Below are 25,121 nucleotides of genomic sequence, written 5' to 3'. Positions count from 1 at the left end.
CAAAAGATAGGGCAAACATAAATGCCGACTTTTAATAAGTGGCTTTCCTGGGGATGCACATGGCTGTGCCTGCACAACAGGAAACTAGTAAGAAAAGGATGAGGAGTGAGTGGAGAATGGGTAGAGAAGGCTGGCTCTCATTTGCTAGACGGGATCCACCATGTCCTGATAAGACTGGGCAGGCAGAAGGGTCCTCTCAGTAACGGGGCAGAGTCTAAATATCAGAGGCTACGCAAATGGGAGTTCAGCCATCACCAGGTGCAGATAAGTCAGGTCCCCCATAAAACCAGGGTGGCTCAGTGGTTGAGTGTTGATCTAGGAACCAGGAGGTTACGGTTCGATTCCCAGTCAGGGCACACGCCTGGGTTGTGGGCTTGATCCCCAGGAGAGGGCATGTAGGAGGCAGCTGATCAATGATTCTCATCATTGATGTTTCTGTCCCGTTCTCCCTCTGCCTTCCTCCCTCTGAAATCAACTTTAAAAAATAAATTAGAAAAAAACCCCACAAAACACACACACATTCTAGGAGAAGAGCACAGAACGCTGTGTGAAATGCGAGGAAGCCGTGGCAGCATGAAGGGCTTGTTCAGAGGTACAGGCTACACCAGGCAAGTCCTGGAAGCCCATATTCAGCCTCCACCCGAGGCTTCTCCTGTCCTTAATGCGGAGAGACCCTGTCTGGTATTGCCAGCTCCTCTGATCTTAAAGTTTCCACTTTTCTCTGGCTGGGCCTCATCCTCTGAATGGACCGGGAGAAATTGCCCGAGGTCTACTTCCTGGGGATGAGGTTGTTGCAGAGAAGCGTGTGGTATGAGGCCCTAGGGCGTTCCACGTGGGAGCTGTCTCCTTCCGGGTCTTGTCCCAAGGCTCCTGTGGGCACACAGATTGCCCTTGTAGTCCATCTTGGCAGGCCTGCCCTCCATCCCTTCCATGGGTGTTTGTTCTCTGAGGCTCAGAGGGCGAGGCTTTGCCTGCGTGGATGCGTAGCCTATCAGCACCTGAGTGGTGGACAGCACCACGGCCGCCCTATGACCGGAGGTTGCTCTTCTGACCTTTCTTAGTCACTCCACTTACAACGGGTTAGTTTTGGTTTGGTTTCGTTTGTATATTCAGCTGATATCATGATAAAGGGGCTTTGTGGTCAGATTTTTAAGCTAGCGTCTAAGCAATATTAATTATTATGAAAGAGATGAGTAACTGTCAAGGAAAGATGCAGACTGCAGATCAAAGGCTGAGAAAGGTGGGGTGGCGACTGACCTGGTGGAACTGGCGTAGGATTCTCCAGGAGACCTGGCTTCTGGCCCTGCCCCAACATTCATTAGGCGAGTGACCCTTGGCCAAGACAATTGTCTTCTCTAGGCCACCGTTTGCTCCATTACAGCTCAGAATTTCTTACAAAGAAACCGGTTCTTTGACAAATAAGTCCTGTAGATAGAACCGTTTCAGCATTTATATGCAAGAACAAGCATACTAATTCCTCCACTCCCTTGTAATTAAATCTTTAAATCTCTAATCCTTTTTTTCATACTTTAATTGTAAGAAGGATTAGATTGATTCGTTGAAAACTTTCAATTATAGAACATTTCAAAAGAAGCCCAGACGTTCTGCTTAAAGTTTATAAGTATGGAAAATCTAGCTCAACAATGGCTAAGAGATATATATATCATCTTCTTGCTTTCATTAAGTGCCTCATACGTGGTAGTTGATGATTAAATATCTGTGGAATTGCTAACTGATTAAGAACCTTTCCGGTGCTTTTAACACATTGATGCAGATGTTCAGTAAGAAGCACATGTATTGCTGCTTATTTTAGTGTTTCTCAAGTGATTCTTCGGGATGCTTCTTTAACTTTCATTCTTCAAAGGGCAATGTGCTTCCCTTGTTTATACAGTTTATTTTCTTAGGAAACTAATTTAGAGATTTCTTGTTGTCCCCATGTCCATGTGTCTATCATTCCTTTCTCTCATAAATAGAAAATTTTAATAGGAGATGTGGCCACCCAGAATGAAAACTACATTTCCCAGACTCCCTTGCTGGAAAGTGTGGCCATGTGATGTGACTAAGCTCCGGCCATATGAAGGGAGCAGACTCAATAGTGTAACTTCAGATTATGCCATTTAGAGTTGTGCCCTTCCCTTCCACTTTTCTCCCTTCCCAGTGGTTGGAATACTATACAGATAAGGGCTATACAGTAGGTATTGAGGAGCAAAACAATAAAAGGAACTTAAGTCTAGCAACTTTATGGAGCCCAGTGTCCGCAATACTTGCAAAGTTAAGTTTCATGAAACTCTTAATTCCAAATTACCACAAATTCCTAATTCTTGGAGTAGGAATTTGTGAGAATTGGTTCATCACAGAGAACTTTGTCTCTTTTAACTCATTCTTGTTAGACTTACTTGTGGAATCATTATGTTCTTTGTTATATTTGAAAAGTTTTGGAAATATGCTGTATTCCTGACATGTGGGAACAGTCCCAACACCTAAGCAAGTGTTCACTGTGGCAGCAGCCCTCACTTCTCTTTGCTGCCCAACATAGGGGGCTGAGCAGTCTGCCTGCTCCCTGCACAAGCTACTCTCTGAATTTTATCTCAGGCCTGAGATTGCAGCTCCATGCAGATTGCTGTTTCATATAGAAGAGGATGAGATTGGCTGGGACTGCTGCTGTTCAGATTGGTCAGGTTCATCAAGCGTGTCACTGTCCTGTTGTACCTAGAGTCAGCTCTAGTGCATGTCTAGAGACAGACAAGTCAAAGGCTTATACAGACAGAAGCAGCTCTGGCTACGGGGGTGGGGGTGAGGGTGGGGGGAAAGATGATGGTAGAGCTTATAAGAGACTAAAATGTTCAAACAGCTCTGGTCAAAAGCAGCAGTTGTCAAAGCATGATACCTGGACAGCAGCATCAGTAACCTGTAAGGTTGTTAGAAGTGCACATTTGGAGGCCCCGAAGCGGACCAATTAAAGTCAGCAACTCTGGAGTCAGGTTCAGCAGTCGGTGCCTGACAAGTCCTCCAGCATGCGCAGGTGAGAACCAGTGATCTACAGAGCGCTGGAAAGCTCCAGAGTGCAGTGGAGACCCGGAATATTGGACCCAGGAAAACTCGGGCTGGAGGAAAAGGGCCAGGCGGAGAACGGGGTGAGGAAGCATTCTGTTCAGAAACAGGAGTTCAGACGAGCTGGGGTTTATGCGAGACTGAGAGGAGTCTAAATACTGTCCCTCCTGTGTTTGGTACCAGGAGCCCATCTGTCCTGCTTTTGTTTCAGGCGTGTCTTCAGCCAGAAGTGCCTTTGTATCACCCCACATCCACACTGGGATTCTGAAATCACTGTATTTTTGACGTGGAAAAGGGAGCTAAAACCCGTGCTGACCGAGGAATGGGAAGGGCTCTTTGTTTAGCCACCTACCTCTCAGCTCCGCAGGCTGCACCCCACCTCGCCCTGGAAGAGAGGGTTTTAAGCCAGGAGCCAAGCCCTTTAGTGGCTATGAAGGGGGGCGGAAAGGGTAGAATTTCCATGTAAGGGCTACCAAGAATATAAGTGCCTGTTTAATAAATTATTTTTTGAAATGCTTTTTCCATTTTGGTAGCTGAAGTTTGAAAAATGTTTGGAGTACTATAATTATCATTTCTGGGAAAAAATACAGCATTGCAGTATTTTTGTTTTTGCTGCAGGTCAAGTTGTAGTTCAGGGTGGAAAGTAAACACATCCCTTTGCGCAGCTGCAGCTCGCATATTTGTAGTCTCCAGGTGCCCTCTTGGCAGTGGCAGTGGCCTAGGGTTTATGCTGTGGGTACACAAAGAATACAAAGAAGGCATAGAAACCCGGGGCCCTTTCAGGGGCTTGGCCCCCAGTGAGGCTGATAAGGAAGTTGGTGCTGGAGCCCAAGGACCCGTCAGAAGGGTGGGTCAGAGAAAGAGTCGTGGGAAGGGAACGGGGTTGTTCTGAGAGGTGGTTGGCAATGAAGAAGTACTTTCTCACCAGGGATCACTACCTTCACTGCATAGGCCTAAATGTCAGGAGGCCTCTGAGTGGGGAGCCACTCATTACCGTTATATGCCATCTTGTCCATTTGATGACTTTGTAAGCTGGGCTCATCAACACATCTTGAATGCAGAAACGGCTGGGGAGGAATCTCCAGGGAAAACGACCTGTATAAGGCACTTCCTTCCTTCTCTCTGGGCAGAGCAAAGACTGATTTCTCAAAGATTAGCCCTTTTTATAAAAAGAATTAAAGTACTGGAGGCTGACAGAGAAACAGCACTTGAAAACTTTCGGCATGCTAACATGACTGCGTGTGGGGGCGGGGGATATATATCCTATGTGTGAATTTCATAATTCAACTTCACTTTTATCAGCAGTAGCAAACATTTAATGATGTGAATCTGTGCATTATATTGAGGATGCTGTATATTATATTGGGGATACTGGGTTTAAAATGAACTGAGAGGGAGAAGTGAGCTAACATGAGGGTCTAAGAGTGCCCCCTATGTGTGTGTGTGTATATGTCTACATATGAATACATGTATACATGCACACATACAGGGATAGGCAGAAGTAGGTTTACAGTGGTTCATATGGAAAAATATAATAATAAATACTACAAGAATAAATTCTGTTTCCCATACTCACAACTGTAAATCTATTTTTTCCCACTCCATATATGCATATAAAATATATGAAATACTCTTATTTCTATAATGTAATATTTTATATTCTATAAATATAACATTATAATTCAAAGAATGTATAGTTTTTAATCCCCTCAACAATCTTGTAGAATAAGTATTTATATGAGTATAGGAGTATTCTGAGATCTGACTCAAAGCCTCGACTTCTAATAATTGATGATAAACGATCTGTTGTACACTTACATATGGCAGGCATACGGCTACCTGCCATATACATTTTTTCACTTAACTCTTATAACAACCTTGAAAACTGACACAGAGAAGTCAAGAAAGTTGCCTAAGATCACACAGCTAGTTGTAAAAAAGCCAAGATTTGAACACAGTTCTTTTAGGCTCTGAAACCTTTGTTGTCAACTAGTAACTACACTGACTCTCCTATAAAAGATAAAAATTAGCCTAAAGGAACCCTTGTTATGTGGCAAATGAGTGGTGCAATGTAGGATTAACTTATTTTTAGTAAAACAAATTAAAAAGGAAGGAGGAAGAAAAAAAAATTAGTGGCCAAAATATTCTTTCAGAAGCCTACTGCCAGATTTTTTATCCATATGGGTTTTTCTCGGATGTGCAAACCCTCGTGAGAACTACCGTTGAGCAGTGAGGCAGCTGCTGCTCTTCATTGGTGGCTGCTGTGGTCAGCAAAGACAAAACAGCGCTCTGTGGTACTCCCCCTGTCCTTCCTTCGTGCTGTTCAGCACTCTCTTTATTCTTGGTGTCTCATCTTAATTGTGTAATAGAGTCACTTCCAGGAACCTCTGGAGACCTCAGATCAGTGCATAATATTCTTTGGAGTCCTTCTAAAGACGTTGGAAATCCATACACCACCTCGGGGACTCGGGAGTTTATTGACAATATTACGGACAATACCCTTGGTGTAACTGTTCCCTGTTTTTTAGAATCACAGTAAGATCACATTTCTACTGTACTCCTCAAACTCTACAGTACTAACAAATACTGGCGCTTCAAGAAAAAAAAAAAAAGAACTGGCTTCTTCTTCAATTAAAACATCATTGGTTGGTCCTCCTAAGGGTTTGGGAGTCCCTGGAGCCTGAGTCCACAGGCAGGGCTCACACTCTGGCTGGAGGATGTTCGTCGAAGAAACCCACAAAGTCCAGGTGAAGACACTAGACCCTTCATTCTCGCGCCTTAAAAAATCCGGCATTTGGTTATATTTTTTCAAATCAGTGTCATCATTACACAATGGGAGAAGCATCCCTTCCTCAGGGGAGGAAACCTGGAAGTATTTGGAGGGGACCCACCCAGAGTCACATAATCACTCAGCAGAGTGGAGGCTGTGTTTGTGTTCTGTAATGGATGTTGCCTTCCGTTTAAACACCACCCTGCGGAGTGCCTCATTCCGAGTGTTTATGCCTCTGTGACATGTTCAAGCTGTTGATGAAGATTCCTCTTCAGATGTCGCTGAACTGACTGTACACATTTCGTTCATTGAAGTTTTTCCTCATTAGTCACTTGCCCCATTCTCTCATACCTTTCATTCCTTTTTTTGTGGGCTTGTGTTTATGGCCCCAAAAAGGCGGGGGGTGGGGGGGCGGGGGGACCACAAGAAAGGAGGGGCAGATATTTAGAGAAGGCTGTAGTGCATTTGGTAAAAATACCATCTTTTTGAAGTCTGTCTTCACTTCTTTGCACATTTATCCAAACCATCCTTTGGCCTTATTTTATTGCCAGATTTTTAAACATTGCTACATTTTGAAAACTTGTTGCTGTGTATGAATATAGAAATGTAATTATTTGAATGGCAAATCCCTCTAGGAGTAAATTGAATATGCGTTCCTGGTGTGAATGAACAGATAATGAAATAAAATGTCTCTGGCTCAAAATTCTAATACGTTTTCATAAACTGTGATTTGAGATTCAGTAGGATACCTACATGCACATTTGGGATCCGACACTTTTTCAGAGTAAGAGAAAATGCTGGGAAAATTCCCCGGGCAGAGCGGGTGGAGGAGGGGAGGGATCCGTATATGCTGCAAGTTTGAGAATCATTATTCTAGCTCTGTGGTTCTCAGACTGTAGCGCACATGAGCATCACACGTGTGTGTGTGTGTGTGTGTGTGGCGGAGGTTGCTCAGATTGCTGGACAAGGCCCTGGAGTTTCTAATTCTGAGGTCTAATGTGGGGTCTTAAAATGTGCATTTCCTATAAGTGCCCAGGAATTGCTCATGCTCTGGTCCGTGGCCCACTGTTTGAGAACCGCCATTCTAGAGGCAGTTTGTCTCAATCTTGACAACAGCTGAAGTACCTGGGACTCTTGCTAAAACGCAGGCTCTGGTTCAGTAGATCGGCACGGGGGTCTACGTTTCAGCAGCTCTCACAAGCTCCCCCGGGGAGGCTGATGAGGCTGGTCCAGCGGCCATCCTTCGGTAGCAAAGCTCTACTCTAAAGCATCATTTTCAACCTATTCAGTAACATCCTGGGCCGTTCCTAGAGGTACAGCGGGCCTCAGCACACAGCATGGAGCACTCAGAGGGGTGGCGGCAGAGAGCTGGAGGGCTGCTTGGCGTTTGGCCAGCTGCCGTTTGAACATGCCCTTGGCTAAGCTCTATTGTCAATAGGGAACTTCACTGTATAGATTCCCAGTTTGCTTGAAGGACTAACACAGTGATTCTCAGCCCTGATCACAGGAGAATCTCCAGGGAGCGACAGAACCAGATGCTAATTCCCAGGCTCCTCCCCCGGGTATTGTGGTTTGATTTAAGGTGGGATCCAGAGAGTGGGGTTCTTCAAAGTCTTGTAAGTGATTCTAATGCACAGTCAGCACTGGGAACCACTGAAGTGTCACATGTAGTTTTACAGATCACATAATTTTTAAATTTCTATTTGGCTAATTTATGTTCTACTAGGATGCAAACTATAACTTTATTAGGTCATTGAAAACAATGTAATTGAGCAAAAGCACCAAGAAAAGGCTCTGTGTAGATTCCATCGCTGTTAAATCCTAAAAGCAGAGTAAAAGAAAACGCTGGGAAAGTACAGCTGGGGTTTCTGAACGAGCTGAAATATGAAATATTTCTGGGACTGTATCAACAAGCCTAATTTTTTCCCCTCGGGGTTATGATTGTGCGGAACAAGTCTTCACTGCGAAGCTTGCCAAAAAAGGTTATGATAAAATCATGGAATGTGAATGAAAAGAATTCCCAGTGTAACTTTAAAGGAGTCAGCCTCTAAATTTTAAAATGTAGGGGTGGCATATGCCTTGCATTTGTAATAGAAGCTTTGGGAACAAAATAATCCCAGATACCAGAAAGCGCCTCCTTTTATTGTGGGGTGGCTGTAAGGCCAAGGAGCAGATGAGGTTGGGAGGGCGGCTGGTGTGGGGTGTGTGTCCAAAGAGATGAGGACACACCAAAGACCTGGCACCTTGTTTTTTTTTTGTGAAGTCACTTTTGTATTCTGTATGTGAGCAAAAATCCAACCATTGGCTCAGCACCCCAATTCCAGGAGAGCTGACTAGGGAAGTTGAAGTTCTTCTTGCTTTCAGCACGGTGGGGTCAGTGGGAAGAGTGTGGGCTTGGGAGCCTCTGCCACTTGCTCTGTGACCTTAGCCAAGCTTCTTAGCCTCTCTGTGCCTGCCGCCTCCGCTGCCAACTAGATGGCATCTCTTTTTCACGTGGGAGTGTATAGGGGTGTGACAGCAAGTAGAGGCATGATGCCTCACACATAGAAGGTGCCCAGTTAGTAGAGATTGCTTTCATTTCTCTAGCATGGTTATGGGAATTGCATTCTTAACAAGAAATGCCCATCAGAATATTTTTCTTGTGTTTATTGATATATATTTTTTTTACCGGTGAATTATACTAGTTTAGATTTCTCCTTAATAGTCATGAGGTATATCTTTGTACTTGGAGATTAGGATCATTCTTGCCTTCGCACCTTCATTCTTGCTACTCCCTGCACCCGGACACTCCCCCCCCTGCTCTTTGTGTGCCTTCTCCTTTATTTCAGGTCTCTGCTCAGGTGCCATATCCTCCGACACCTGCCCCCTCACCCACCTGGCTAATACAGTCTACCCTCGTCACTGTTTCTGCTTCAGAGCATTTATCAGCACCTGGCATTAGGCTGTGTGGCTCTTTGTTTATTGTCTAACTCAGCTGTGGGCAAACTACGGCCCGCGGGCTCGTTTGAAATGAATAAAACTAAAAAAAAAAAAAAAAAACCGTACCCTTTTATGTAATGATGTTTACTTTGAATTTATATTAGTTCACACAAACACTCCATCCATGCTTTTGTTCCGGCCCTCCGGTCCAGTTTAAGAACCCATTGTGGCCCTCGAGTCAAAAAGTTAGCCCACCCCTGGTCTAACTCCTCTGGAATTGTAAATCCAGGAAGGCGAGGCCTTTGTTTCATTTCCTGCCCGTGGAGGTCATTCAGTAAATATTTGTTGAATGAGTGAGTGAAAAGACTGGAGAGGACATCACTGGTTGCGCCTCAGCTGGTACCATGAGGAGATTTATCTCCCAGGGCCACCAAGCGGTCCCTGTGCTACCAGGGCTGATGCCTTAGCTACCCGGGGACTCCAGATTATACAGGAGGAAGATTACCAGAGTCACGTGTGGGGAAATTGATCACAGATTCTTCCCCTCTTTACTCTGTGTTCTGCCTACCAAAGTCTGACATTGTCGGGTGTAATCAAATTGGGGTCCCTTGAAATAGCTGTCATCTCAGAATGATCCTGACTCTGTGTGTGTGAGAGAGAGAGAAAGAGAGAATTAGGATGCATTTCAGGAAAGGACTGAGTACCCAGCAGCCTCGACTTTGTGGTTGCTTATCTGAATTTTATCAGTCCATTTTATGCTGCCTGTTTTCCATTAATAAGTGTTTAGCACATCTGTTCGTTTTTTTTAGAGATTTTGAAAGAGGAGGAAAACTTGGTAGTAAATGTGTGGTAATTCTATAAAAATGAAGTAGATATAATTAGAATCTGGCAGTATAATTTTTCTCTTTTTTTTCTCTTCCCATCTAGTAGTATTTCATTTTACTTTGGTTTTACTTAAATGTGTGTTTAAACTGAATACTCTTGAATGCATTTATTGCGTAGATCATGATTGCACTTTTCCTTGTTGACATATGGACCTGGAGGTCTGTAGTTGGCCAACCTGTAGTCACACTAGTTAAAATTACTAGGAGTGGTATGAATTCTCCAGTATTATTATAATTAATACTGGGTGACCCTGTCAATATTTTAAGGGCTAACCTGTTATAGGAAGACTATTAAAATAGTGAAACCAGCGGATGGTCCCTTAATTACCTCTATTACAAGTGCTACTGTCACTTTAGCCTTGGTATATCTAGGGCAGTTTTTGTTGGTGATGGGTTTTCTTTTCTTTTCTTTTTTTTTTTTTTGTATTTTTGTTAGTGTGTTGTTGTTTTTTTTGGTTATTATTAAAGATTCCAGTTTCAAAGTGTTGTTGCCAGGGCAACCAGACTGCAAAGCTTGTTAATTAACTTAAGTATTATATGTAGACATCATAGGGGAAGTGTCAGGAGAGAAGAGGCTTCTTTTCAAATGGATAAAATTAAAATTTCAGAGGTAATGTCAGAAAAGCCTTCTGAATGATGGAAAATATATGGTGTGGCTGTAGTTTTTCTTCTCATTTTCTCCATGGAAGAGATGAAATAGAGACATAATGAAATGTACTGGAAGACTTATTTAGAAACAGGCTGAGAAAAAAGGAATCAGAAAAACAATTCCTGAGGCTGTGGTGACCCTGGTTGAGTTTAGGTGACAGGCTGCTGACTGGTTGGGAGAGAGGAAGACGCTGGGTGAGTAAGGGTTCTGGATGCTCTGTTGAAAGGTGAATAGAGGGTTGAAGGAAGAGAATAATAAAGCTAAGAAGGTTAACAATTACAAAATAAAGAGAAAGATATAGATCTTAGAAATCTAAATTATTTGAAAGCATTATTTTATAATTTGTCAAGTCACTATAACTTGAATATTATGCCTGCTAGTCATAAAGTAAACAACCCAGTCTTGAAAATTTAAAGTAAAAACCTAATGTTAGAAGCACAAAGAGAAGTTAAGGGTTCATAGTGGGAGGTTTTTATAGATCCTTTCTGGAAATTAGACTAAAAATGTAAGATACAGGGGATGTGAATGTCAGAAAAGCTTGATTTGATAGATTTGTAAATTTGTAGCCAGTAAACAGAGAACACATTCTTTACAAAGATCTATGTATTTTAAAGTTGGCCATAGGCCACACATACCAAAAAAACACACAAACAAAACAAAAACACAGAAGTAGAACATTGTATAGCCTACATTCTCAGGCAATAAGACAATATAACTATAAATTAAAAATCTAAAGGAAAGCCCCCCCCCCCCCAAGAAAAATTCATTGATGCAAAAATTCAACAGCATTCTTCTAGAAAGTCTTTATTACAGAAGAAACCAAAGTTGAGTTATAGATTATTTAGAAATGAGTTAACATTGGGAGTAATGCATATAGAAAATTGGAATGTAACCAAAGCAGTATTTGAATAAAGTATTAAAATTATTAACATTTCTAAGAAAATAAAACAAAAGCAAACTAATCATTAATCTTCAAATACTAGAGAAAAAAATCAATGAAATAGTTAGAAAGGCAAAGAAGGAAGAAACTAAAAAAATTAAAAGAATCGATGAACATATAAACTACAAATAAAGCCTGAAATGAATTTGAAAATCTAGATTAATCAGACTGAATTTCTGACTAAAATATGTTAGTAAGAAAAGATTATTCTAAAAGAGGTACAACAGGTGAATAATAGCCAAAAAAGAAAACTGTCGCTTCCCACTTTAAAATAAAAATACCGAGTTGAGATAGTTTCACAAGTGGGTTTTATGAAAACATCATAGAACAGATAATTCCTGTATTGTAGCTGAGAAAGAGGTAGAATGTGAAACAGCTCATTGAGAAAGTTAGTGTGACTCTGGAAATAAGACTGGATGAAGCTAACACACACATAAAGGAGAGAGCTACAGGTTAATATTAATCAAGCTTATACATTTTTTAAAATTTAATTTTAGGAAACAAGTCCAGCTGGATCTTTTGAAACAGGTTTATTCTAAGAAGACAAGGATGATTTAAAATCTAATTGAGTGTATTAGTGAATTAAAGGGAAAGCCAGTATGATCATCTTGAGAAAAGTTGAAAAAGCACTTAATCAGATTTAACCCTCATTTTTAACATTCTTAAATCTTTTCCAAGGGGTGTTTTTGCAACAGTATATCACAAAGGCAGTTCTTAAGAAGTAAACAAATTTCTTAAGGCCCTAACTGCAAAACACACATCAATAGATGACAGTGTTGGGACTGTTTCAAGAAACAAAGAGCAAAATAACTAGGAAGATCTAATATGTTGGGTTTTAGTGAAAACAAGTTTTATTGGTGCGTATGTTTGAAAAGTGATTATAGATACCAAATATTTTACACAATTAGAATGTAATAAAATGTGATACAGAAAAAATTAATTTTGGCCCATTAACAAGAGTAGGAATTAAGAGCTATTTGCAGTTAAAGTCACAGAACTCTTATTAATTGTGAGACCATGTGTTTGTTGTCAGCCAGATACGCCATCTCCTAGGTGCAGTTTACAAACTCCAGCTCAGTTAGTCCCCATACAGTCAAGATTCACTTTCTCCCCCTCACCCTTTTGCTCTGTTCTGCCCGTTCTGACCAGGATCCAAGAGTGGAATTCTTCTTTCCTACTCAAAGCGGTTGCCTGTAGTTGTTATATGAAAAGAAGCTATCTGCCTCCTCCATCTATCCTCCTGCTGCCTCCCTGGCCCCCGTGCCCGTCCTGGGACACACGGGTGTGCCTACCTCTGCGGGGATGCTCTCCTCTCAGCCAGCTCCACGGCCCAGCCCTCACTCCTTCAAGTCTTTGTTCAGTTATCAGCTTCCCGCCCATGCCTGTTCTCACCAGGTTTTCACTGCTCCCTCTTCTTCCATGCATCCTCATTCCCCTTTGCTCTGTTCTGTTCTTCCCCCTATAGCACTTGCCATCCTCTACTATCTCTATAGTTTGCTTAGGCATAATGTTTATTGTTTATTTTCTATCACTCTCCACTGCATTCTAAGTTTTTTGAGGGCAGGGATCTATGCTTCTCTTTACGGGGTACCCCAGGCTGCAGGAACAGCAGGAGCTCAATAAGTATGTTTGAATGAGTTTACTAGAGCGATGAGGATGAAGACTTTCCTGTACTATGTTTTGATTGGATATGAAGGAGTTAGATAAGGAAGATAGACAGCAAATGAAAGATACAGCAGTTGAGGTAGGAAGCGACCCGAGGAACGCCTGGCTCAGGAAGTAGATCTGCTTTTGTGCTATGAAGCACCAGGAGAATGGAAAGTGAGGAGACCGGGATTCTCGCCGTAGGTTTACCGCTGACCTCGGGCGCATGGCTTCAGCTCTGGGCTTCAGCTTCTTTATCTACAAAGAGAAGAGCGTGTTTTTTTGTTTTTGTTTTTTTTTTAAATATATTTTATTGATTTTTTACAGAGAGGAAGGGAGAGGGATAGAGAGTTAGAAACATTGATGAGAGAGAAACATTGATCAGCTGCCTCCTGCACACTCCCCACTGGGGATGTGCCCGCAACCAATGTACATGCCCTTGACCGAAATCGAACCTGGGACCCTTCAGTCCGCAGGCCGATGCTCTATCCACTGAGCCAAACCGGTTAGGGCGAGAAGAGTGTGTTTAAATGAGAAGACTGTGAACGAGGTCTAACCCTGCTTTGTGATTCTTTGTGGGTTTTACATGAGGAAAGGCAGAGCTTATGATAATGTACCCCAATACTACATGGTACCATCTTTCCCCCCTTCCCCCAAGGTCCTGAGGCTTCTGGTTTATTTCTGTCTTTCCTCAAGGACCTCATTAATGTTGGTGTAAGTTTCTTAAAAACGAAGGAGCGGAGGAATGGACTGATGGCTCCGGAAACTAGGGCTTTGCTTGGTCGGTTTTTGTTTCTCAGATTGAGGTGCAGCGATGGATCAGTGCATCCCACTAGAGAAAAGAGAATGCGGTACATTTGTTGGATCTCTGCTGGAGACAGAAACATACCAGATGTCATTTAGGGAAATTACATGGGAATTTGGCTCGTCGTCCACCTTACTGAGATTCCACATCATAGAATCTTAATAAGTTTCGTCTCCTCAACAATCAGAGCTCTTCCATGCTGATTGTCATGTACACCATCTCCCGTCCCTAAAGCAGCCGTGATTTATTTGTGGGTCTATTTTGTTATTTAAGCGTGCACTCTTTTCAAAGAACAGCCCTCAAAACTCCCTTTAAGTGCAAGGATCTCTCATTTAGTCAGGGACTGAGTTCAGTGTTCCGATTCTCCTGGCCGTGCAGGCGTCTTCCCTTTGCCTGTCTTCATCTTGACCAACACGCTGGACATTGATCGTTCAAAGCAAGTGAGAGGGAAGATGGAGACAGAGGCAACTTCAGCCTCGCATCCTGGTGTCCGTGAGCAGATCTCGGGAGAGATTTCATGGTTGTGAGGGTTTTCACCAGACTGCTTCCTCTCCCGTCCTCTTTGGTTAGTCATTGGATCGTTAGGACTGCGTGTGCTTCTGTGGAAAGCGCCCCACAGCCTCCCGGCACGTGCTAAACTTTGTCTCTCCCATTTAGAAGAGAAGCCGGACTGCTCCAAGGCCCGCTGTGAAGTCCAGTTCTCCCCGCGCTGTCCTGAGGACTCCGTCCTGATCGAGGGCTACGCTCCCCCCGGGAAGTGCTGCCCCTTACCCAGCCGCTGCGTGTGCGACCCCGCGGGCTGCCTGCGCAAAGTCTGCCAGCCTGGATACCTGAACATTCTAGTGTCAAAGGCCTCAGGGAAGCCGGGAGAGTGTTGTGACCTCTATGAGTGCAAACCAGGTATGCACGCGCCTCCGCAGCAGCCCCGCCTCTCCTTCCGCGTGCAGATGGGCATTCTCGCCCGGCACTCCGCGTCTGTCGCTGTGGGCTAGAGGAGCCTGACTTCTGGCCTCCTCTTCAGAGAAGCAGAGAAATGATCCCCTGGTACCACAGTGCCTCCAGAGAGGGACCCTGTCTGCTTCTCTTTTCTTCTTCTTTGTCCCCCTCAATGTCTGCTTGATGGGAGAGGTGGGGTTAAAACTTACGGTACCTGCTGCTTCCTTCTCCCCAGAAAAGATCTAAGCCTTCATTTGCAGATTTATCTGTTGCTTTTAATGATCACATTTAAAATAACCATCAGACATAAAACAGAAAGTTTTTTTTAGGTGCATACAGGCATCAAAATGCCAGACGTTCCGTAAGGAAGTGCTCAGCCCTGATCTTCCCTCTTGCCCGTTCCCCGCATCCATCTGTTGGCTCTGATAGCATGTGCTAAGTCATCTTTGGCTGTTCACTCACCTTCTTTGCCACGTGTGATCCGCCGTGGTGTCCCGGCTGTTTCTTGCTTTAGGTTATTTCTAACTTCCTTGGTCTTCTGGCAGTGTATCTTGCGTGGTCTATGAATAGGTTTAGGCTATAGGGATTTCTTCTTTACATGTCTCTAACCATTAGTCGCATTTCTTTTAACTGCTGGATAAATGCTTCAAGCAAAACAATCCTTTGTGCATCTCTTGAACTGTTTTATTAGAAGTGCATCTACCCATGTAACCACCGTTGGCTTAATGCTCTCTCTGTGTCTTCATCTGAACTCTTAAGTGTTTGGTCCTCTGCTCTCCTTGTGCGAAGACCTGGGTCGCATTACCGTTCTCGAACGTTGAGTGAACTGAACGTGCCCGTGTTCGGACAGGCTTCTGGGAAGCGAGGCCGCTGCAGAAATGTGTCCTGAGCCAGGGTTTCATTTGGGGACTCAGTCAAAATGCCAGTACATGTCACAGTAAACGGTGCCTCTGTCTGCCCCTTCCAGTGTTCAGCGTGGACTGCAGCACTGTGGAGTGCCCCTCCGTTCAGCAGGCCGTGTGCCCCCTGGATAGCTACGAAACTCAAGTCAGACTCACAGCGGACGGTTGCTGCACGCTGCCAACAAGGTCGGTCTGTCCTCAGTTTATGAGCTTCTTCCTGTCTTGTGTGTTAGCATCTTAGGAGGCACAGTTTCAAGCATGCAGTTTGTTTTCCCCAACAATTAGGGAAACCCGATCTTCTCCCGTTTCTGCGGAGAAATCACTGAACTGTTATTACAACTTGGTATTTACCTGTGTGGTTCCTCGGAGCCAAGCCAGGTGTTCCCAGGGGCAGTCACTAATCCTCACAGACCCTTCATGTCGGGGTGCCGTGCACTTCTGCAGACTGGGAACTGTCCAGGCAGACATGCCCCTCAGGAGGTAGCCAGGGAGGCAGCGAGGTGTCCATCCATAGCGGGCATGTCATTCGATCCTCTGCAGTGACTCTTACAGGGGCTTGACTATTGTGACCACTAGGATGAAACCCTGCATCATGGAGTTCTCCCCAAGGATTCTTCACATTTGTAATCACATCTACCATACCTATTGCTGGCAGAGGCAAAGAGGAGTCTATGTTTTTGCAGTACTTTCTGGAGTAACAAACACATCTCTCTTTGGCTTGATGGGGAGAAAAAGGGGCTGGCATTCTAGTCGTAGCAGCAGGACATCCACTTAGCCTATAGGATGGGCTCATCCCCGAGCATGAAGGGCTGGAGGTCTGTAATGAGGGGCTTCCCAGCACCACCATAGAGCTAGCCCTTGGGCTTGGCTTTTGGGAAGAACCTGCTTAGAAACAGGGGGCTTACATCCTGCTCCTTCTAAGATGCTCTCTCGCCCTCTGCCATGACCTTCCCCAGGCCACTAAGACGTCATTTAGACTAAGTCATCTCATTCCTTTCAACTTTTGCTCTACATTTACTATCCAGACACTGCCCTCTTGCACTCTGTCTCCCTCAGTCCCAGTGCCAGGCACTTGGCACCTGTGTTTGTTGCATGAATAGTTGTGATTATGCAGCTGGGAGTATCTCTGATCCTTAGTGAAAGTAAGTACCCGTTATTTGTCCGTAACTGGAGTAGACTTTCCAGACTGTTCTGATAATTACTTCTTTCTTCTTTCTTGTCTTAAAATACATGAGTTCTTTAACACTGCCTCACCTTTGTCCTGTCCGAGACCCCGAAATTCTCTCTGACATATTTGACATGACTTCCCTATTCCTTACACTGTATCATAAAACAGACACAAAGGCTTCTGTGAAGATAATGTAATAGTGGCACAGCCCCTTCTGATGATACTGTGACAGGAGAATTTGCGTGCAGATGCTTGCAAAGGGGTGAAGCATCATGCAAACATAGGGTATTACTAGTCAATAAAGGAAGGGAGTGGAGCATCGCTGAAAGTAGCAGATGTCCCTTCAAGGTCTTTATGAAAAGGAAGGTGGCGTGGTATATTCCAGAACCCAGTTAATCAGAACAAAGCCAGTTGTTAGTGAACAAGCCCTTTAGTGAGGAAAAGGGACAGCCCTCGTTCACTGCGATCAGGGTAATGTAGGACCATCTGCGCGTAGGAGGCACGCCAGGGGCTCGGAGTGGGTAGACGCTACAGGAAGACCTCTTTAATCTCCGTTGAAGAAGAAACATTTTCTCACAGCTAATGATGTGCTGTAATGAATTGGGCTGCTTCCTGAGATAGTCTGAGCTCCCTGGAGCTGGAGACGGTTCTTTCTGTCTGGATGGCCACCTGCCAGGAATGCTTAGAAGAAATATGTTGGAAAGGAGGTTCAGCTAGAAGCCGTCCGTCTTTCTCTCCAAGCTTCTGTGAGTCTGGTAAACATAAACCTTAGGATGGCTATTGCTGTAGGGAAGGGGTTTTTGACTTTGCATTCGGAACTAAGGCGTGGTCAGTGGAAGGTGCCTCTGATGAAGGGATGGGGAACGTGGAGAAGGAAGTCATTCAGGCTCCCACTGTAAATTATTTGCAGGGAAGGGCTAAGTTCTCACAGCTCTTTAGTTTCCTGTGCTTTAGGTAGTCGGTGACCCCTGCTTCCCGCCCCCGCCCCTTCTCCACACACATCCTGTGTTTCCACCTGACATGGCCCCTCCCCGAGCGCTCTCACACTCCCTGCCTTTTGCGTTTGGACTTGACTCCTCTCCCCCTTCGACAGCTTTCACTCCTCCTTCTGGATTGCAATTCCCTCTCTTCAAAGTGTTTTTAGTCTTCAGCCCCTTTGGATGACTTAGGTGTACCTCTTCTCCCTTTTAACTTAATTCCTGTGCGTCTCTTTATCATAGCACTTCAATAATACATAACATCGTTGATTCTTTTTGTCAGCTTTTCTCCCACTCTGTGTGATTCTCAAGGGAAGAGAATATTTTAGAGGCTCTAGTACCTGGAATAGGATTTGATGTATACCAACCTACACTTATTGATGAATGAACGAACGAACAAACGAATAAACAAATGCGCCCCCTCTTAGGCATAATGACTTTTATGTTGAAGAAGAGGAAAATTATCTTCCTGCCTTGGCTCACTTTAAAACTCTGCAGTTTTTCCCCAACCCGCTTCTTAATGGCCCGGTTCTCAATACTTTATAAACCATCCGTTCCAAACACCAAGCTCACCTTTCAAAGCACAGGGTGCCTTTATCTCTCCCTTCCACCTTTTCTAATATTGTTCATCCTGCAGGACTCCAATTAAATCCCACTTTACCCACAAAGGTCTTCATGCTTCAGCCAACTCCCGTCCCACCCCGTAGGAACTCCCAAAATAGACCTTCCCAAGTGGCAGTTCATCATATACTTCCTTGCATTGTTCTTGGTGTTACATGTATTAAGTCTTGTCTCACCAACAAAAGGATGTTTCTAAGGTCAGAAATTGTGTCTTTCTTTTCCTCTGTGCATGCCATAAATACTGAATAATTGCTAAGTACAGAATATGTTCAGACTGTGGCTTAACCTAGTTTAGCATATTACGTAGGTTCCTCCTTTCTAGGGAGGACAACAGACAAGTCATACTTTGACGAGAATTAAAAACCCAAACAATCATGTGGAAATGGAAATAGAAAGAAGAGAGCCTCGTAGGTAGTAATAGTGGTAGTATTTTAAGAGGGGGAAAAAACAAAACAAAAAAACGACATAACTTTGTTCCTATGTATGAACCATGTTCAAAATTTGCTCTCATAAGCATGATGTTTAGATATAAAGAAGATCATTGTAGAGCGTGTAAAATCCTGTTATGATTATTTGACCTTTACCAGCATAATTGGAAAGAGCATTGCTAAGAATTTAGAGCCATCTTAGATAACACTGATTATGTGGAGAATTCAGAGGGGAAAGGCCCTGTGCAGTTAGGACAGCATCAGATGAAATATCAAAGTTTGGCAGTAGAGACTCACCTTGGGTGAAAGTAACCACCCTTTTTGTAAGGATGTATTATGCCTTCCATAGACTACAAAAGGAATGTGTGGACTTTCTCCCACCTTATCTTAAAATAATCCTCTCCCTCCTTCATTTCCATCCGAATGGAATTGCCATTCCCAGTCAGACTATGTCACCTGTTCAGGTCGTTTGCTGCCCTGTTTCGGGGTGAGTCCTCGCTCAATTTGTTAATTTTCTTTAGAGTTGTCTCTTTTCAGTTCAGTCATTCACTCAGTTACTCGTTCGTTCATGCATTGAGCCCTCACACGTGACAGACACTGGCTCTAGATGTGCCTTTCACACGTGGGTATCCCCTTCCGTGTCTGCCCCTGACCACTCTGGTTTTCCCACCTCCCCCTGCCCTTTCTAAGCACAGGTTATGCCTTCGTTCCTTGCCGCATCTCTTCTTTTTCATAATGGCCCATCATCCTGTGTTTCCCTCTTTTGCGGTGTTTCATCCTGTTTAGACGTCATTCTTATGTGATACAATTAGCTTTTAACCATTTTTAGTTCTTCCCTCCCTCGGCTTGGTTTAGGTTTCCAGGCCCCCTGCCAATTCTTTCCAGCCTTTTCTCTTCTCTTGGCACTGGACTGTGATGGGAGCTCTATGGCAGCTCATCACACCTTCCAGAAGGTAGTGGAAGGGAGTGAGTGCTCTGGGTTATACATTGGGCCTGAGCACTGCATGATGACAAGAAGGAGACATGGGACTGTCCATGTGGCTCATGGCACTTGAATGTCTTTGGAAGGCCTTTTGTATGTGTGCGTGCAAACATCTTCAAGCTTCCTTTTGGAAGCTTACAGCCAGACAGTTCGGGTAGTCACTTTGATCCCAATGACGTCTTTGCAGAGAAGGAAAAACAAAAAAATTCTGTAAGTAGCATGTAGGTAGCAGTACCAAAGACAGCTTAACTGTGTACTGTGCCTTGCTGTTTACAAAGCATTCACTTTAGTTATTCTCATTTTGTTGTCATCCGGCTCCATGAGGAACTACGGACATGAAAACAGGTTGAGAAATGCATGACTTGTGCACAATCATAAATGTTCTCTGGTACAAGGGACAGAGCAGGTCCAAGTCTTGAGCCCACGTTCTTTGATTCAAAGGCCTGTTCTCACTGCAGTTTTTTTTTCTGATGAGTGTGTGTGTGTGTGTGTGTGTGTGTGTGTGTGTGTGTGTGTTTTAAGTCAAGGAAGTATATCAATGAATAGGAATTCAGGTCTCAATGAATATGAATTCAGATCTCATCCACCTACTTATTTATAACAGCATAGTACATATTAACACGGTCTACGTATGCTTCAGTTACTCATTGCTGTGTAACAGGCCACCATCAAATGTAATAGCTTAAAACAACAACGATTTATTATTTCTCACGACTGTGTGAACTGGGCGGCTCTTCTGTAGTCAGCTGGCACGTCCTCATCTGAGGCTGGGAGGTCTGAGGCGATGTCACTCACATGTCTGGGAACTCAGCTGGGATGGCTGGGAGACCCCGTTACCTGAAGGCAGAATTGAGAGGAAGTAGCAAAGCCTTCAGAGACCTCTTGGAAGTCACACAGCACCACCCCCACCATATTCTCTTGGTCAAAGCAAGTCACCAGGATAGCCCTGATTCAAAGAGCCGACAATAGATGCCACAGGAGAAATGGCAAAGAGTCTGTGGCCATTTTTAAGCTGCCACAGCATACGTTTAATCATGTAGGTGCTCGTTAGATTTCATGTAGGAAGTGGAGGGCTGCAGATATGTGACCCTTTCCCAAAGGGAATGTCCTTCTGGCCCTGGGACTCCCGTCCTCAGGTGTCCTTCAAGCAACCTGGTGGTTCAGCTCCTTTCCCTACCTTTCTGGGTCTCTCTTCTCTTGCCCATCAGCAGTTCACCTGGGAGCAGACTTGCTCGAGGAGCCGCGGAGCACCACCTCAGCTTTAAGCATCATTTAGCCAACCTTTCTTTTTTAACTCGCCTCCTTCAGGAATGTTGTGACTACCTAGTTAAACTCAGTGCTCTCTCATCACCCGAAGGGAATGCCACAAGACCTGCCTAATGAAACCAAGTCAATTCCAAAACAAACACACAATAAAACCTTTCAAAGGTGTTGCATGGAAATTCTCCTCTATAGTGTTTGATTCAGTAATGGCTGTCAGAGGGAAATGGACCCACCAGATGGGTAGAGGGTAGACCCAGCCTGGGCTGTACACCTGGGCATCCCATGTTCTCCTGTGCCAGCCAGCCCTGCCCTCAGCCCCGGGGGGCTATTTCTCCAGAGAGCTCCTAGGACACAGTTTTTTCTCTACACTCCTCACTCTTTGCTTTCTCCAGTGTGTGTGTGCCCGATTTTACAGAATCTTCCCTTGACCCCTGTAACTTTTCACCAGTCTTTTTAGATACAGGTTTCCAGGGTAGACATTAACTAGTTAAAAATCTAGACAGTATTACCTCTCTACATTATTCACTTTCACTGTAACTCAAATGAGGTTTTCAGTACCCTGTGCATTTTGATTTGTTACATTAACTATTTTTATATTTTTATTAAGATGAATGAGGGTCATATGTTACTGACAGTCACCCTTTCTAAATTTATTTTAATGAGATTTGTTCCAAACTTTTTGTTCCGAAATGTTCTGTTATCAATTTCTGTCTATAAATAGGCATTTCTTAAAAGTTACGGAGAAAAACCCAATCGGATTGTTTTGTGGTGGAAATAAGTCATTGTTTATAGTGTTCAAACTTAAAATAGGGTTTCTCCTGCTCGAGCCCAGCACAGCGAGCCCAGCTCCCTGGCTCCGGCCTCTCCGACTAAAATGTCCCGTTTTCTTTCAGAACCTGTACCCGGAACCGTTATCTCTCTTGCTTTCTGAGACACACACACACTCTTCCCCCTCCACCAGGGGGCAGGTTGTATTTTATTTTTAAATCAAGATATAGAAACATGTTAAACTTTTTCTTAGTCCAGCCCTAGCCGGCTTGGCTCAGTGGCTAGAGCGTCAAACTGTGGATTGAAGGGTCCCAGGTTCGATTCTGGTCAAGGGCACATGCCCTGGTTGCCGGCTCGATCCCTAGTGTGGGGCATGCAGGAGGCAGCCGATCAATGATTCTCTCTCATCGTTGATGTTTCTATCTTTCTCTCCCTCTCTGAAATTAATAAAAATATGTTAAAAAAATAAAAGAATTAGTCCAAAAGAATTAAAGATTTTCTATGATATGTTAGATAAATGTTGACTGCTATGTGACTTTGCATTGGAAATGTAGTCGAGCCTGAACTGTACAGCTTACACAGGTGCGCGCGCGTGCATACACACACACACACACACACACACACACACACACACACACACTCTCTTCCCCCTCCACCAGGGGGCAGGATGTATGGCTCTCCCATTTCAGAGATGGATCCTCACCTGAGGAAGGGCCCTGCCCAGTGAGTGGCAGAGCCAGGCTGTGCTGTTAGTACAATCCACCCCAGGCAGCCCTGTCCTGTCAGCCTGAGCCCCTCCCTAGCCCCACTCAGAAGGCTTAACAGTCCATGTCCTATACTTTGCTTTGTTGTCCTCTGTGAGCGAAGTACATGTGAACAAACTGTCCAGCTAAAGAATCCTCCACGCATCACGTGGCACCGTGCAGAGAGCACCTGGCTGAAGTTGAGCGCCAGAATCCAGGCCCCTTTCTGCATGAACTTGGACACACCTCTCACTTCCTCTGGGTCTGCTTCCTTATCTGTGAAAGAGGGAGGAGAGGAGGGATTTGATGACCGCAGAAGTAACTTCAACCTTGACATTCTTTGACTTTCCCAAACCCTTTAGCGGGGAGGAACCCACGCCGCTGGCAACAGGAGACTCCTGGGAAAGGAAGAAGGAAAGTTTTAGAAAATCCCAGTGTCCCACAGATAATGGGGAAATACATGATTTGCATAGTGAGAGGAAGGGGAGCAAGTCCAAATGAAGTCATGAAAGAATGGTGGTTACTTTTTTTTCTCATTTTTTTCACTAGGAAACCGTAGAAATGGCAAAATGAAATAAACGATTAGACTAACGATTTAAACCATAGTCATCAGCGCTGGTTGAATTGTAGAGCTGGGCGATAATCCAGTAAAGTAGATTGCCTGTTATGTTTTTTAAATATACCTATAATAGATAGTTCCTTATAGAGCAGATGCAGAGGCCATCTGACCAAAGGCTGAATTCATGGTATAAGGCTTTACTCTTAGAAACTGCTTTCCAACTGGTAGGAACGTGGTTCCTACCAGCTGTACTTTCCCTGAGGTTCTGTCTTTGTCTCTCTTCCCTGTGACTCCTGTTGATTTAGCTCTTCCACATTCTTACTGGAGTGTTCTGTATTTCACACTAACTTACACACAAACGCATAGGCACACAGAGCATTCATTGCCTTCGGGGAGAAGTTTTAGATTCTTTGTTCCTAACTTTGATTGGACCATCACCTCCTTTTTCTCTTAAAACAAAAAGCAACCTGCTGAATTAAGTTCCATGTTTTTGTTTAAGCCTCAGTTTTGTTTCTCTCTTACAAGACATTCACCTTAGAAGACAATTTCCAACTCGCACCCTGTCGTTTTTCATAATAGCTCCAAACTCTGTAGGTCCAGGAAGTGAAGTAAGATAAAAGGAAGGATGCCAACCCCCTTGTAGCTGGGATATGTCAGGTATACAGGCCACAACCAGAGCAGCAGGGAGGAACTCGCCTTCTCCGTAAGATGCACAAGTTCATACTGCTACTTCACATGGAAGATCGAGGATGCTTCGTTCCCATTCCTCGGTCCTAGCTTCTTGGTGCGATACCGTGTTTTGATGACGGAATCTTAGCAGATTGCTAGCACACTGCTTCTTGTGAAGGATACAGATATTTCGGAAAGGAGCTTCCAGAATTCACAGCCTGAAGTTGACTCATACCGGATGAAGCCAGCGGAATGGAATCTTTGGCAGATCGTCTCTTCCCTTCAGAAGCGCTTGAGTTGAATTGGAATGACTCTAACCTCAAAGCTACAGTGAGTGAAAGCAGGGTGCAGATTGGAAAGTGCTCAGGGGGGACCTCATGGAAGACAGAGAACACGGGGATTGCTTGGTGTGGGGAACAGCGACGAATAAGAGGGCCCAGGCTGGAAGGAACTCGATAGCTTAACAGATATCACCTCGGCCAGTTCCAAACAGCTTCAGGCCTTTGGAAAGTGGTAAGAGAACACACACCAACTGAGTAGTCTGCCCTCAAGAAAATTAATGGATGGCTTTGTACCAAATAAGAAAACCTGAATTTAAGAAAAAGCCATAAAGTAATAATGCCAGCTTTACGTCCAAAGTAAGAAACCAAGGACCTAAAAAAGAAAAAAAAAAAGCACACAGGGAACAACTAGTGATAATTTTTCATATCCCTCCCTATGTGCCTGTATTTTTAAATCTTAGAATGACACAGTTCCCATCTTACTGAGAACTCAGTGGATTTTCTTATTCCTCTGCTCCAGTAATGTCTGAGTCATCCATTGCTTCTGAGTAATAGTGGTGAAGGTACAGTGTCAAGAGTGCTTTCACTTTGTTTGCTAACCTACTTCCACTTGGGTGGTTGAGCTTCCCAGAGCTGCTCAGTCGGCTCTTATCTCCAGAGCCTCGGCCATCATTCTGCTGTTTAAGTCTCTACAAGGGTGTTGGGGGGACGGGGTTGAGGATTACACAGGGCCAGGAACATGGGCACATTAGCCCAACCAGGCACATACGTCAGAGCCTGATCCGGAGGGTGGCTTGGAATTGACAGATTTTTTTTTTTTATCATAGCACTGGGAGCACACCCTACTTCTTTGAGATGATATTAAGCTCTTTAGATCACTAGGTAATATGTACTGTAGGCCCATATGCTTTTAATATCGTGTTAGGTGATTGAATTGCTTGTATAATACCTACTTAAATAGCCAGTGGAAATTGGCCCTAGAGATGCATTTTCACAAGGACATTATCAAACCTTATAATTAATTATCATGTTCATCTATTCCCAGGACTTTGTCTCAAAGAAGATGGCACTTAATAATAGTTTTTGTTTCCTGTGTTTAACGATCAGTCTGTTGGTAGGCAAATTTCTCTCATTCACTTCACTTTTTTGGTGGTTTCCTTTC

The 25,121-nt window shown here is 44.0% G+C and overlaps 1 protein-coding gene across 6 annotated transcripts in view; it reads left to right on the top strand.

The window, feature by feature from the left end:
* Positions 1 to 25,121, top strand: part of CRIM1 (cysteine rich transmembrane BMP regulator 1) — a 175,442-nt gene that overhangs the window by 67,363 nt on the left and 82,958 nt on the right. For 5 of the 6 annotated variants that reach the window (XM_036334873.1, XM_036334875.1, XM_036334871.1 and 2 more), the window contains 2 exons: positions 14,320 to 14,562; positions 15,566 to 15,686. In XM_036334873.1, the coding sequence (XP_036190766.1) occupies positions 14,320 to 14,562; positions 15,566 to 15,686 (364 nt within the window). The remainder of the gene's footprint in view (positions 1 to 14,319; positions 14,563 to 15,565; positions 15,687 to 25,121) is intronic. The other variant, XM_036334874.1, reaches the window with a different exon arrangement.

The sequence above is a fragment of the Myotis myotis genome, unplaced genomic scaffold, assembly GCF_014108235.1.
Source record: "Myotis myotis isolate mMyoMyo1 unplaced genomic scaffold, mMyoMyo1.p scaffold_m19_p_14, whole genome shotgun sequence".
Classification (NCBI taxonomy): domain Eukaryota; kingdom Metazoa; phylum Chordata; class Mammalia; order Chiroptera; family Vespertilionidae; genus Myotis; species Myotis myotis.
This window is presented reverse-complemented; position numbering and strand designations above follow the sequence as displayed.